Source organism: Phyllobates terribilis, unplaced genomic scaffold (genome assembly GCF_046119375.1).
Source record: "Phyllobates terribilis strain yellow unplaced genomic scaffold, ASM4611937v1 Scaffold_9__5_contigs__length_417890890, whole genome shotgun sequence".
Classification (NCBI taxonomy): domain Eukaryota; kingdom Metazoa; phylum Chordata; class Amphibia; order Anura; family Dendrobatidae; genus Phyllobates; species Phyllobates terribilis.
In genome coordinates, this window is record NW_027362769.1 from 43,841,354 (window position 1) to 43,856,027 (window position 14,674).

Genomic DNA, 14,674 nt, shown 5'->3' on the forward strand with positions numbered 1-14,674 from the left:
TTCGCACTATATTTGTGTCCAGCCAGGTACAGCAGGCAGGAACGGGCTGCCCCCAACCACCAGCTGCCTATTTGTACCTGGCCGGACACAACAATATAGGGAAGGCCTTTTTTTCTTAATTATTTCATGAATTTCATGAAATAATTAAAAAAAAAGTACGTGGGGCTTCGCCCTATTTTTGTGTCCAGCCAGGTACAACTAGGCAGCTGGGGGCTGGAATCTGCAGCGCAGGGAGGCCCAAGCTTTCTGGGGCCCCCCCCGCTACAAATTGCAGTCCGCAGCCACCCCGGAAAATGGCGCGTTCATAGAAGCGCCATCTTCTGGCGCTGTACCCAACTCATCCAGGGCCCTGGTGCGGTGGCTCACTGGGTAATAAAGGGGTTAGGGCCAGCTTGGTATTATCAGCTGGCTCCAAGCCCAAAATTCATGGGGTCACGCCAGTATTAGACATGACCGCCATGAATTTCTAGTAAAGTATTTAAAAAAAACACAACACCCAGAATAAAGTCCTTTAATTGAAATAAAGACACAATTCTTTATTGTTCTAAATTAAACCATACTTACCATCACACCCATTCCAGCTGAAGCCAACGATCTCCTGCAATAAAAGAAAAATAATAAACCAACCTCATCCTTACCTTTCCATGGTTCCCACGACAGCTTCAGCTCTGCTACATCGAGATGACTGGCTGGACCGCAGCAGAACGCTGCCATCCAGTCTGTCATCCCGCAGACACTGAGAAGCGCAGGCTTGCTTGCGCTCCTCACTGTCTCGCTGTGACGGCATCCAGATGAGCCGAGGTCATGTCCAATGAACTCGGCTCACCTCATGCACGTCACTGACAGCGTGGGAAAATTCTCACGCTGAAGTGCTGAGTGCAGGAGAATTCTCCCACGCTGTCAGTGATGTGCATGAGGTGAGCTCATGTCCAATGAACTCAGCTCACCTCCTGCACGTCACTGACAGCGTGGGAAAATTCTCCTGCAATCAGCGCTTCAGCGTGAGAATTTTCCCACGCTGTCAGTGACGTGCATGAGGTGAGCCGAGTTCACTGGACATGAACTCGGCTCATCTGGATGTCGTCACAGAGAGACGCTGAGCAGCGCAAGCAAGCCTGCACTTCTCAGTGTCTGCGGGATGACAGGCTGGATGGCAGCGTTCTGCTGCGGTCCAGCCTGTCATCTCGATGTAGCAGAGCTGAAGCTGTCGTGGGAACCATGGAAAGGTAAGGATGAGGTTGCTTTATTATTTTTCTTTTATTGCAGGAGATCGTTGGCTTCAGCTGGAATGGGCGTGATGGTAAGTATGGTTTAATTTAGAACAATAAAGGATTGTGTCTTTATTTCAATTAAAGGACTTTATTCTGGGTGTTTGTGTTTTTTTTAACTTTGACTATGGGGTTAGTAATGGGGGTGTCTTATAGACGCCTCTCCATTACTAACCTGGGCTTGATGTCAGCTGGCATTATAAGCTGACATCAACCCCAACCCTATCACCCCCTGCCACCGCACCAGGGCAGCGTGGAAGAGCGAGGCTAAGTGCCAGAATTGGCGCATCCTATGAATGCGCCATTTCTGGGGCGGCTGACGGCTGGTGTTTCTAGCCTGGGAGGGGGCCAATATTCATGGCTCCCTTCCTGGGCTATTAATATCAGCCCCCAGCTGTCTGCCTAGCCTTTGCTAGCTATTAAATTAGGGGGGACCCCACGTCATTTTTTTTGGGGGGTCCCCCATTTTAATAGCTAGTAAAGGCTATGTATTCAGCTGGGGGCTGATATTAGTAGCCTGGGAAGCTCCGTGGGTATTACCCCCTTCCCAGGCTTCAAACATCTGCCCCAGCCGTCTGCTTAACCTCCGCTAGAGCCTAAAATTAAGGGGAACCCCACGCCAATTTTTTTAATAATAAATCCTTTATTTTAATACTAAATGACAAGTACAGTAACCAACACTATCACTGTACTTCATATATATGTGACTGACATGTTTCTATCTATCTAATCTATGTGTGATGCTCTATTCTTTCTGTTCTAAATTGTCGGGTACAGATGCTGAATTGCCGGCCGGCTTTTTTAAAGAGACAGTGCATGAAAACACTAATATTTTTTTTAATAAATCCTTTACACTAAATGACAAGTGCAGTAACCAACACTGTCACTGTGCTTCTTATATGTGTGACTGACATGTTTCTATCTATCTAATCTATGTGTGATGCTCTATTCCTTCTTGTCTAAATTGTCGGGTACCGGTGTATGCCGCTGCTGAATTTGCCGGCCGGCTTTTTTAAAGAGAGTGTCTTCTGAGCAGTTTGTCAGCTTTTGGACACCTTTGCAGGTGTTTTCTATGTGTTTCTATGTGTTTTTGTTTGCCTGCCATTGGTTTTAACGGTGTTCGACGGTGTTCTAAGGTGTTCAACGAACAGTTCGACGAACAGTTCCTCGAACATCCCGGTGTTCGACGAACCGAACCGAACCCGAACACTACGGGGGTGGCTCAACACTACTCATGATCATGAATAATTTACTCGTTGTGTAGGAGGCCGACCACTACTGCTGTTGACCTTCTGAACTTTGTGTTGAAGCCTGATTGACCCAGGACCCGCAATCCTCTATGTCTGGAGGACGTGTTGCATCCCAGTGTCTAACTTTGTCATGGTTTCCTCAATATTAACCCAGTGTGAAGGCGTCAGTAAGATCGACCATCCCTGGCCACATTCACTTGTCCACGTATTTGTGTTTAGGCAGTCCTTCCCACTAAATGCACTGGGGAGGGCACAGGTAATGTTTTGGTATGCGCGCTTGTGTATAAGGTGCACCGGGACAAGTAGGGGTGGCTGGGGACCGTTTATGGACACCCGGCCGCCCCAGGCGGCTGGGGACCGTGTGTGGGCACCCAGCCGTGGGGCGGCTGGGGACCGAGTATGGACACCTGGCCGCCCCCCTGGCGGCTGGGGACCAAGCGTGGACACCCGGCCACGGGGTCGGCTGGGGAATGAGTATGGATACCAGGCCGCCAACGCAGCCATGGCGTGGTGGCCAGATTCCACCTCCACATGCCTAAAAGGCCCAATTCGAAGTGCAAGCAAGCAAGCAGTATGGTATTGCAGCCTGGGGGTGGGTGGGTGGCAGACTGCATACTTGCGCTTGCATTGCAAGGAATGGGAGAGATACAATTGAACACTGCCCTGGGACAAGGACATGCACGAGGATAGTTGCAAGTCTGCATCTTCTGATGCGGCAAGGATCACTTCTGATGGGCACACTTTTAGGCAGTGACCTGGGTGTCAGAGATGCTTTCAGGGGTCTTCCCCATGCTGTTCCCATGTCTTTTCAGCACTGTATGCATGTGTCACACAGCACATGGCCAGATAAGGTTGTAAAATGTTAAAATGACATTTCCCGGTGAATGCATTTGTCACGGTTGAAAGCAATACAAAAGTGTAAAAACGCATAAAAAACGCTACTTGTGAACATAGCCTAAGGTGTGGAGGAGTATTTTTGTTTTTGGTTATTTATTTTACCTTATACACAAGTCTTTACCCTGAAAAGGATGTTCCATAACATATTTCACAGGAAAATAGTTTCAGTTTCGTTTTTGTATGTTTTATTGTATTGACAGCAGTGACCTGTGGGTCAGAAATGCTTCCTGTGGCGATCCCCATGCTGTCCTCATGTCATTTGAGCACTGTCACTATGGTTTTGGGCACTTTTTAGGCTTTCTACAAACTGCCGGGGGTGCCGCCGCAAAAATGCTCGGGTCTCCCATAGACTAACATTGGGCTCATTGCTCGGGTAGAGCACCCGAGTATCACGGTGAGCTCGACCCGAGCTTCGAGCACCCGAGCATTTTAGTGCTCGCTCAACACTAATTATGTGTGGTATACATTGACTATTCCAGGAGAACCCAGATGTAAAATATTTATTTTTAGAATATTGAAGATCAGGGTAGAATAAAACACAAATTCATGTGCCGGTATATAGATCACTGATGACAACAGTAATATAGTGGGTTGCTACTATTGTTAATTAATTATCTATAAACAGGAACATGCAGGGAAGCAACAGATGTCTGATCTGCTTGATCTTAACCCCCTCTGCCAGATAGAATCCCACATGATGTCATAATTTTTAACTTGACACCACCTTAGCCGATCAAATCGCCAAACTCTTCATAAATTATAAGCCTCTTTTATAATTACTTAGCTAAAAATATATGCAAATATTAAAGTCCTTAGTATAGCACCAATTCTCAAAAATGTTCTGAGTTGGTAAGAGCTGCATAGATGGTCTGTGTTCTCTTCACACATGACTATCTAGAAAGAAGTTATATGACTATTGTGTTATATGACTATTTAAGTGTGACCTTAAAGTCCGTATATATATCTATATATAGATCTAAATACAGGTGCATCTCACTAAATTAGAATATCATCAAAAAGTTAATTTATTTCAGTTCTTCAATACAAAAAGTGAAACTCATTAATTATATAGAGTCATTACAGAGTGATTTATTTCAAGTGTTTATTTCTGTTAATGTTGATGATTAAGGCTTACAGCCAATGAAAACACAAGAGTCATTATATCAGTAAATTAGAATACTTTATAACAACAGCTTGAAAAATGTTTTTTAAATCCGAAATGTTGGCCTACTGAAATGTATGTTCAGTAAATGCACTCAATACTTGGTCGGGGCTCCTTTTGCATCAATTCCTGCATCAATGCGGCGTGGCATGGAGGCGATCAGTCTGTGGCACTCCTGAGGTGTTATGGAAGCCCAGGTTGCTTTGATAGCAGCCTTCAGCTAGTCTGCTCGTCTGCATTGTTGGGTCTGGTGTCTCTCATCTTCCTTTTGACAATACCCCATAGATTCTCTATGGGGTTAAGGTCAGGCTAGTTTGCTGGCCAATCAAGTACAGTGATACTGTTGTTTTTAAACCAGGTATTGGTACTTTTGGCAGTGTGGACAGGTGCCAAGGCCTGCTGGAGAATGAAATTTCCATCTCCAAAAAGCTTGTCGGCAGAGGGAAGCATGAAGTGCTCTAAAATTTCCTGGTAGATGGCTGCACTGACTTTGGTCTTGATAAAACAAAGTGGACCTACATCAGCAGATGACATGGCTCCCCAAACCATCACTGATTGTGGAAACTTCACACTAGACCTCAAGCAGCTTGGATTGTGTGCCTCTCCACTCTTCCTCCAAACTCTGGGACCTTGATCTCCAAATGAAAATTGGAAATCTGGGACCTTGTGGAGTGTGTCAATGACTGCCTACTGGACATCTGTCAAGTCAGCAGTCTTCCCTATGATTGTGAAGTGTAGCGTCGGCGTCCCTGCCTCCTGCTAGGCAGAGACGCCATTCCTCTCACCTCCCTGCTCCGTCGTTGGCGCCCTCTTCCCACGCTACTGGCAGTGCTCGCCGCTTCCCGGGCACTGTGCTTAGGGCGCGCGCGCTCCCTCTCTCTTAAAGGGGCCGCGCATGCCGTCCTAAGGAGTCCCCGGCCAATTGCCGGTGGAGCTCCCATATATAAGGCACCTCCTCCAAAATGGAGGTGCCCGAGCAGAGTTGTTGCAAAGCCTTTCACCTCTGCTTCAGCCCTCAGGTCCCGTTGCCAGTCTGCTGTCCAGCTCTGTCTACCTGCTTGCATTCCTGCGGTCCGACAGTCTGTCTACCTGCATCCGCCAGTCTGTCTATGGACCAGTCCGCCGGCAGATCAGGAAGCACCTGCCTGATACCTGCCTGATACCTGCCTGATTCCTGCCTGATACCTGCCTGAGACCACCTGCCAGCCAGCCGTGAGACTCTTACCCGCTCACCTGGGAGCGCTCACCTGCTACCCGCCAGCTAGCCTACCTGGAGGCTCTGCCGTCACTTGCCGTGACCACCTGCCTGCCAGCCGAGTGACTCTTACCCGCTCACCTGGGAGCGCTCACCTGCTACCCGCCAGCTAGCCTACCTGGAGGCTCTGCCGTCACTTGCCGTGACCACCTGCCAGCCAGCCGAGAGACTCTTACCCGCTCACCTGGGAGCGCTCGCCTGCTACCCGCCTGCTAGCCTACCTGGAGGCTCTGCCGTCACTTGCCGTGACCACCTGCCTGTCTAGAGACTCTTACCCTGCTGTCACTTGCCGTGACCACCCGCCTGTCAAGGGACTGTTCCCGTCACTTGCCGTGACCTCCTGCCCTTCTACCCAGAGACTGTTCCCATCACTTGCCGTGAGTACCTGCCCGCCTTCCCTGGGAGCCACCCGCTTCCTTACAAGGACTGCCCCTTTGTATAGTAGCTCAGAAGTTCCACCTCCCAGACACGTTACTTGGAGCCTACTGAAACAGACTAAGTGACATTTTTAAACACTTAGGAATCCTTTGCATGTGTTTTTTGTTAATTATTTTAATTTACTGAGATAATGACTTTTGTGTTTTCATTGACTTTAAGCCATAATCATCAACATTAACGAAATAAAACACTTGAAATAGATCACTCTGCTTGTAATGACTCTATATAATTTATGAGTTTCACTTTTTGTATTGAAGAATTGAAATAAATTAACTTTTTGATGATATTCTAATTTAGTGAGATGCACCTGTATATAAATATATATTGTAAGGCGGCGGTGTTCACACCGTGCAGTAACTGAGGCAGTGACCCAAGCAAGTCCAACATAAACAGCTTTTATTTCAGCAACTCACGGGTTAACAGAAAGTCCTCCCGTTCGCAGCCGGGTTAACAGAAAGTCCATACACAATAGATGCCGTGAGCAACGGCTGTGCCGGCCGCTCAGAGCCTGACAGGTGCAGAGGGTTCCCAGGCGTGGGTTCAGCCACACTCAATCCTGCTGAGGTTTCCTGCTGTGCTCCTAGCGGGTTCCAACATAGAACAACACCAATCCTCAGAACATGGGTTTTAAAGGATCTGTGCCAAGAGCCACTGGAAAACCCGGGTTGGAGGGAGGAGGCCGCCCCACTGCCTCCTGTGATCTCCTCCCAGAAATGAAGGCCCTGCCAGGTTTTTACTAATCTGCCTTAGCCAGATAGCCTGACTAGGTCCACGCTCACCTTCATTCCTGCATTGCAGCCACAGGTGTGTCCGTGACTACAATGCACTCCAATGGTTTTAATAGGTCTCTGTACACATTCTGGGGGAGATATACCGTCGGTCGTACACGATCCCGGTCACTGCCTCACAATATATATATATACAGTACAGACCAAAAATTTGGACACACCTTCTCATTTAAAGATTTTTTTGTATTTTCATGACTTTGAAAATTGTACATTCACACTGAAGGCATCAAAACTATGAATTAACACATGTGGAACTTTATACTTAACAAAAAGTGTGAAACAACTGAAAATATGTTTTATATTCTAGGTTCTTCAAAGTAGCCACCTTTTGCTTTGATGATTGCTTTGCACACTCTTGGCATTCTCTTGATGAGCTTCAAGAGGTAGTCACCGGAAATGGTTTTCACTTCACAGGTGTGCCCTGTCAGGTTTAATAAGTGGGATTTCTTGCCTTATAAATGGGGTTGGGACCATCAGTTGGGTTGTGCAGAAGTCTGGTGGATACACAGCTGATAGTCCTACTGAATAGACTGTTAGAATTTGTATTATGGCAAGAAAAAAAGCAGCTAAGTAAAGAAAAACGAGTGGTCATCATTACTTTAAGAAATGAAGGTCAGTCAGTTCGAAAAATTGGGAAAACTTTGAAAGTGTCCCCAAGTGCAGTTGCAAAAACCATCAAGCGCTACAGAGAAACTGGCTCACATGAGGACAGCCCCAGGAAAGGAAGACCAAGAGTCACCTCTGCTTCTGAGGATAAGTTTATCCAAGTCACCAGCCTCAGAAATTGCAGGTTAACAGCAGCTCAGATTAGAGACCAGGTCAATGCCACACAGAGTTCTAGCAGCAGACACATCTCTTCAACAACTGTTAAAAGGAGACTTTGTGCAGCAGGCCTTCGTGGTAAAAGAGCTGCTAGGAAACCACTGCTAAGGACAGGCAACAAGCAGAAGAGACTTGTTTGGGCTAAAGAACACAAGGAATGGACATTAGACCAGTGGAAATCTGTGCTTTGGTCTGACGAGTCCAAATTTGAGATCTTTGGTTCCAATCACCATGTCTTTGTGCGACGCAGAAAAGGTGAACGGATGGACTCTACATGCCTGGTTCCCACCTTGAAACATGGAGGAGGAGGTTTGATGGTGTGGGGGTGCTTTGCTGGTGACACTGTTGGGGATTTATTCAAAATTGAAGGCATACTAAACCTGCATGGCTACCACAGCATCTTGCAGCGGCATACTATTCCATCCAGTTTGCGTTTAGTTGGACTATCATTTATTTTTCAACAGGACAATGACCCCAAACACACCTCCAGGCTGTGTAAGGGCTATTTGACCAAGAAGGAGAGTGATGGGGTGCTACGCCAGATGACCTGGCCTCCACAGTCACCAGACCTGAACCCAATCGAGATGGTTTGGGGTGAGCTGGACCGCAGAGTGAAGGCAAAAGGGCCAACAAGTGCTAAGCATCTCTGGGAACTCCTTCAAGATTGTTGGAAGACCAGTTCCGGTGACTACCTCTTGAAGCTCATCAAGAGAATGCCAAGAGTGTGCAAAGCAGTCATCAAAGCAAAAGGTGGCTACTTTGAAGAACCTAGAATATAAGACATATTTTCAGTTGTTTAACACTTTTTTGTTAAGTATATAATTCCACATGTGTTAATTCATAGTTTTGATACCTTCAGTGTGAATGTAAAAGTTTCATAGTCATGAAAATACTGAAAAATCTTTAAATGAGAAGGTGTGTCCAAACTTTTGGTCTGTACTGTGTGTATATACACATATATATATATATATATATATATACAGTGTGGAAAATAACCCTTTGATACACTGAAGATTTTGCAAGTTTTCTCCCCTACAAAGAATGTAGAGGTCTTTAATTTTTATCGTAGATACAGTTCATCTATGAGACAGAATCTAAGAAGAAAAAAACTTAAAATCACATTGTATGATTTTTAAATAATTAAATTGCGCTTTATTGCAGGAAATAAGTATTTGATCACCTACCAACCAGCCAGAATTCTGGCTCTCACAGACCTGTTATTTTTTGTTTAAGAAGCCCTCCTAATCTGCACTCATTACTTGTATTAATTCACCTGTTTGAACTCATTACCTGAATAAACGACACCTGTCCACACACTCAATTAATCACACTCCAACTTCTCCATCATGGCCAAGACCAAAGAGCTGTCTAAGTACACCAAAAGACAAAATTGTAGACCTGCAGAAGGCTGGGATGGGCTACAGGAGAATAGGCAAGCAGCTTGTGGAGAACGCAACAACTGGTGGCTCAATTATTAAAAAATGGAAGAAACACAAGATGACTGTCAATCCTCCTCGGTCTGGGGCTCCATGCAACATCTCGCCTTGTGGGGAATGAAATGAACAAGTAGCATATGTACTTGTATTCACTTGCTTGAGAAAGGTTCTGCGATAGGACTGAAACGTCACCACATGGGCTAATAAAGTCCACATGTTTTACCTAATAATGGAGTGCTGCCTTTTCTTAGCTTTATATATCTGATAGATAGATTAGAATTATAAGAAAATGGAAGAAGCACGAGATGACTGTCGATCTTCCTCGGTCCGGGGCTCCATGCAAGGTTTTGCCTCGTGGGGTAAGGATGATTTGGAGAAAGGTCAGGAATCAGCCCAGAACTACATAGAAGGACCTGGTCAATGACCTGAAGTAAGCTGGAACCACAGTCTCAAACAATACCATTAGTAACACAGAACGCCGTCATGGATTAAAATACTGCAGGGCATGCAAGGTCCCCTTGCTCATGCCAGCACATGTCCACACCTGTTTGAAGTTCACCAATGACCATCTGGATGATCCAGAGGAGGCATGGGAGAAGTTCATGTGGTCAGATGAGACCAAAATAGAACTTTTTGGTATCAGCTTCACTCGTCGTGTTTGGAGAATGAAGAAGGATTAGTACAACCCCAAGAACCCCGTCCCAACCGTGAAGCATGGTGGGGAAATCATCATACTTTGAGGATGCTTTTCTGCAAAGAGGACATGACGACTGCACTGTATTGAAGGGAGGATGGATGAGGACATGTATCGCGAGATTTTGGCCAACAAACTCCTTCCCTCAGTAAGAGCATTGAAGATGGGTCGTGACTGGGTCTTCCATCATGACAATGACCCGAAACACACAGCCAGAGCAACTCAGGAGTGGCTCAGTAGAAAGCATTCAAAGGTCCTGGAGTTGCCATGCAGTCTCCAGACCTGAACCCAATAGAAAATCTTTGGAGATAGCCAAAATTTAATGTTGCTCAGCCAAAGCCCCGAAGCCTGAAAGATCTGAAGAAGGTTCGTATGGAGGAGTGGGCCAAAATCCCTGCTGCAGTGTGTGCAAACTTTGTCAAGAACCACAGGAAATGTCTGAGCTCTGTAATTACAAACATAGGTTTCTGTACCAAATATTAAGTTCCGTTTTTCTATTGTAGCAAATACTTATTTTATGCAATAAAATGCAAATTAATTTTGTCAAAATTAAACAATGTGATTTCCTGGATTTTTTTAAGATTCTGTCTCTCACAGTTGACGTGTACCTACGATAAAAATTACAGACCTCTCCATTCTCTGTAAGTGGAAAACTTGCAAAATCGGCAGTGCATTAAATATTTATTTTCCCCACTGTATATTTATATATATATATATATATATATATATATATATATATATATATATATATATATATATATATATATATATATATGTACACACATACAGACACTGAAGTATGAATTTAATCAATATTACATCCACTTTGAGAGCTCACATGCATCCTCAAAAAAGCATTGATAGCTTTACTCCTAATCTAGTGTCTATTTCATACATAGATCCTTAACCAATTGGTTCAGCTTCCATTTTGCAATAAAGGAATTCTCAGCTCCTAATAACTCCACATGCCCCTCTAGAGAGATCAGAATTTCTATAGTAAATACTTCACACATAGCCTACATGGCCAGCTATGAGAATTTCGTAAGTGTCAGAGAATTAGACACTTTATCCATTCTAAATTTCAGTAAACCTCAAATTCTTACTAATACTGTCCCCATCTATGGTTTCAATACTTATTTGTACCCTTTTGCATGATAAAATGTGATTACAAAAACTAATAAATTTGTAACATAGTACATAGATTTTTCTAACTCAATAAGGTCTTAACTGCTGAAATGTATAGCTAACAATTTGTGGTGTTCCTCTCACTATGAGTCTGCCTTGAAAACAACCTTGTATGTGTTCCAGATAAAGTCACGTGTATGTTTTCCTGTGTCCATGATGATCAAAATAAACTTTGTGGTTTTATAATCCTACAGATTAAATGTCTTCCATCTATAGGGAGAAAAAAGCCCAACAAATTTAACGATAACCAAATTTTGAAGAATTTCAAAATACCATGAACCTGGGAAGTTTATATAATTATAAATACCACTTATTCTTGAAAAAATGCTAGCATACCTTTTACAGACAATAACTTTTGCTGTTTTAACAGAGTCTGAAACAGTGGCCTAAGACCCCAAGTGTTAATGGGGGGTTTCCAGCATCTTAAAAATAATTGGCACCTTCAAATGAAATAACATTTACAAGTTCCACATATATTTTTTAAATGCCTCATTGCTCCAGCTTTGCAAATCCAGTGGTTCCTCTCCAGTTACATGCTGTATTAGCACATTTATGCTCCAGCCAATCACTGGATGCAGTGGTCATATCAATATGGAAGGCACGTGACCGCTGCAACTAGTGTTGGGCTGAAGCAGTCATGTAGGCAGTATGGCATGACATCACTTGAGGAAGGTAATTGGAGTTCAATGGTGGACTACTGGACTAGAGGCTCTGAAACTGAGGGGGGGGGTGTATTTAAAAAAAAGGCAAAATAGTGATTTTCGTATGTTGTAGTATTTTATGCCACTTAATGTTCAGCTTCACAAATTAAATGTTCTCCTAAGAGCTCATTAATATCTATATTCAACACTGATATCAAATTAAATATTTAATTGACAATGGACTTACCTAACATAAGGTTTAAAAAATTTGTAAAAACATATTGAAATGTAAAAACTCATCTCAGTCATATTGAAAAATTATGAAAAAAAAACAAAAACGTAAAGAAAACATAAAGCACAGTCAATTCCTATTACTGGAAACAGAGTTGAAAGTTCTATTGAATAAACTCATTTCATCTAAAGTTTATAAAGCTATTTCTAAAACTATGGATTTCCTTGAAGTAGTAAATACAATTTCTATTGGTATTGTAGGTAAGTAACTTTGTTTCTTAACCTCAGGCATTAAAAATTGTGCTTTGTGTTTACTCATTTTTTATTGTTATAAAACTGCTGTACATTTTGTTTAGTGAAACCAGTCCGTTAGATCTGCCTGAATAAGAAATATCCGAAAGGAGATACATAAAAAAAGACAATTTAGAGTATTTTCAATCTTTTAATCTAAGCAAACATAGCATAAAAAACACTATTAATTGAAAATATTACTATGATTGCGCAATAAGTGAAAGTAATCATATATGTGAAATTAACAGAAACATTTCGTTGTAAATTGTAAAATTCACCAACCAATGCAGAAACCAAACCTCAGTTCTGTGTAACTTAAAGCCATTATTTTCTATAAGAGCTTTAGAGATATGAAGTGATATGAAGCCTCATGAAAGCATTGGATAGAAGACATAATACACTTTTAAGTGTACTTGAAATATGAAAAATGTGAACCACATATAAGACATACATTCATTCTATATAATATCCAGGGATATACAAAATCACTAGCACTGGTAATTATATACCCGCAGAATATGGTAAAATATATAAAAATATAAAAAATTATATTAACTTCATCACAGTTTTTAATTCATTTTTTAAAGGTAGCATTATATAGGAGCAGTCATATAATAAGGTAACTAAAGCAGACTATCTGATGTCGAATCATAGACTTACCTATACGTTGTACCAGTATGATCGGAGCTACAGACCAGATCATCCCCAGAATCATGGTTGCATTAATTTTTGGTATATGCCTCCATACACCTGTAAAAACTATGATGAGTGACCAGAGCAAATTTATATGGTCACTGTTAAATTATGGTATCATTCATGTATTACTAGAGCTGTAGAACCAATAAACTAAGGTTGGTAGAGAAGGAAAACATGGTTCACTATATCTTCACATCCTACATTAGCTAGAATACTTGTCTCTTTAATTTTTTTCTAAGCCTGTCTCCGCCTCTTTGATGCCAAAATTTTCATTCAGCTCTACAATATTAAAGGCAGGAAACCACAATGATGATTTCAGCATTTCTACACATTGTTTAAGCACAAACAGGATTTAGTCAAACAGTTTAAAAGAACACTATTCATATCCTTTTTCTTTTGTACAAAAAAACATGAACTTTTTGATTGAAAATAACACATGTAGATGAGATACTAATGCAAAAAAGAAAAAAGTGTTTTTTCTCTGCTCACCTTAGCTTAAAGGATATCATGGAGCTGGTACACATGGTGTTATGATGGATTGGCGGTGCAGAGGAACACATCTCAGTTGGCTGATGGATACAGTATATTGATCCCAAAGCTAGAGAAAAAGTCAAGGTTCCAACACTTGTCCTTTAGGTAAAAAACTTGAATTTTTTATCACATAATATTAAAATCAAGTGTAACATAAAAGCTGTAAACAGTCCAAGTTCAGATAAATATGGCCATAACGGCCTACACGTTTCAAACCTATAGTATTGAAATGATCTTAGTCATTCCATTGCTAAAAATCTTTCAATATTATGGGATTGAAACGCGTAGGAAGCTATGCCTATATTTGTCTGAATTTGGACTGCTAGTAGTTTTTATATTACATTGGATTTTAATATTACATAATAAAGAATTCAAGTTTATTATACAAAGAACGAGTAATAAGAGCTTTGCCTTTTTCTCATTTTTTCAGGCTCAGTTACTAAGTATGTATCCTAAATAATTCAGCCTATTTTAAATAAACTGTGAGAGAAATCCAATATCTGTATGTGAACATAATATTTCATGCAACACAACCTCCTTTTGTTACATTGTCTGACTTCGTACATATATCTCAACTTTTACTGATCATCTAATTTATTTGTCTTTATTAGTGATGAGTGAGCCTGCTCGTCACTGCTCGCTACTCGCCCGAGCATCACTGTGCTCGACATGCTCGGCACTCAGCGAGTATTTCCAGGTAATGCCGTAGCCATGTTGGGTGTGGCATTACAGTGATTTGCTGGCCGCATAGTGTCATTGGGTCTATAGAAGACCTGGTGCCCCTAGGCTCGTCACAGTCTTACCCGGAAACAGGTGGAGGAAGGAGAGCTGGTGCTGAGTCAGAGAGATATTTGTTTGCTTATTAGTTAGTATAGGTATTCCACAGCATATCTATATATCCACCTCAACTAACCATCCTTCTGAGGACTAATCCAGCAGCATATATTCAGTGGTGATAGCAGGAGTTAGGCAGGAAGGCAGGGTTTGTGGCAGTGTATACAGCACAACAGGGTCCATTGCACGTTCTGTCTGCTGCTGCTGTTACAGATATCTGTAGACATAGCCCCAGGTATCAGGGGCCATGGCTAA

General features: G+C 42.5%; 1 protein-coding gene across 2 annotated transcripts in view; it reads right to left on the minus strand.

Annotated features, from left to right (window-relative positions):
* The window catches only part of CD28 (CD28 molecule), a 161,984-nt gene extending 148,680 nt beyond the window's left edge, over nt 1-13,304 (minus strand). The window contains exons 1-2 of one of the 2 annotated variants that reach the window (XM_073645606.1): nt 13,184-13,289; nt 13,019-13,108 (exon numbers count right to left, since the gene is read on the minus strand). In XM_073645606.1, coding sequence (XP_073501707.1) covers nt 13,019-13,073 — 55 coding nt within the window. In that variant the 5' untranslated portion in view covers nt 13,074-13,108; nt 13,184-13,289. Of the gene's footprint in view, nt 1-13,018 lie in introns of both variants that reach the window. The other variant, XM_073645605.1, reaches the window with a different exon arrangement.
* Between the last annotated feature and the right edge of the window lie 1,370 nt (nt 13,305-14,674).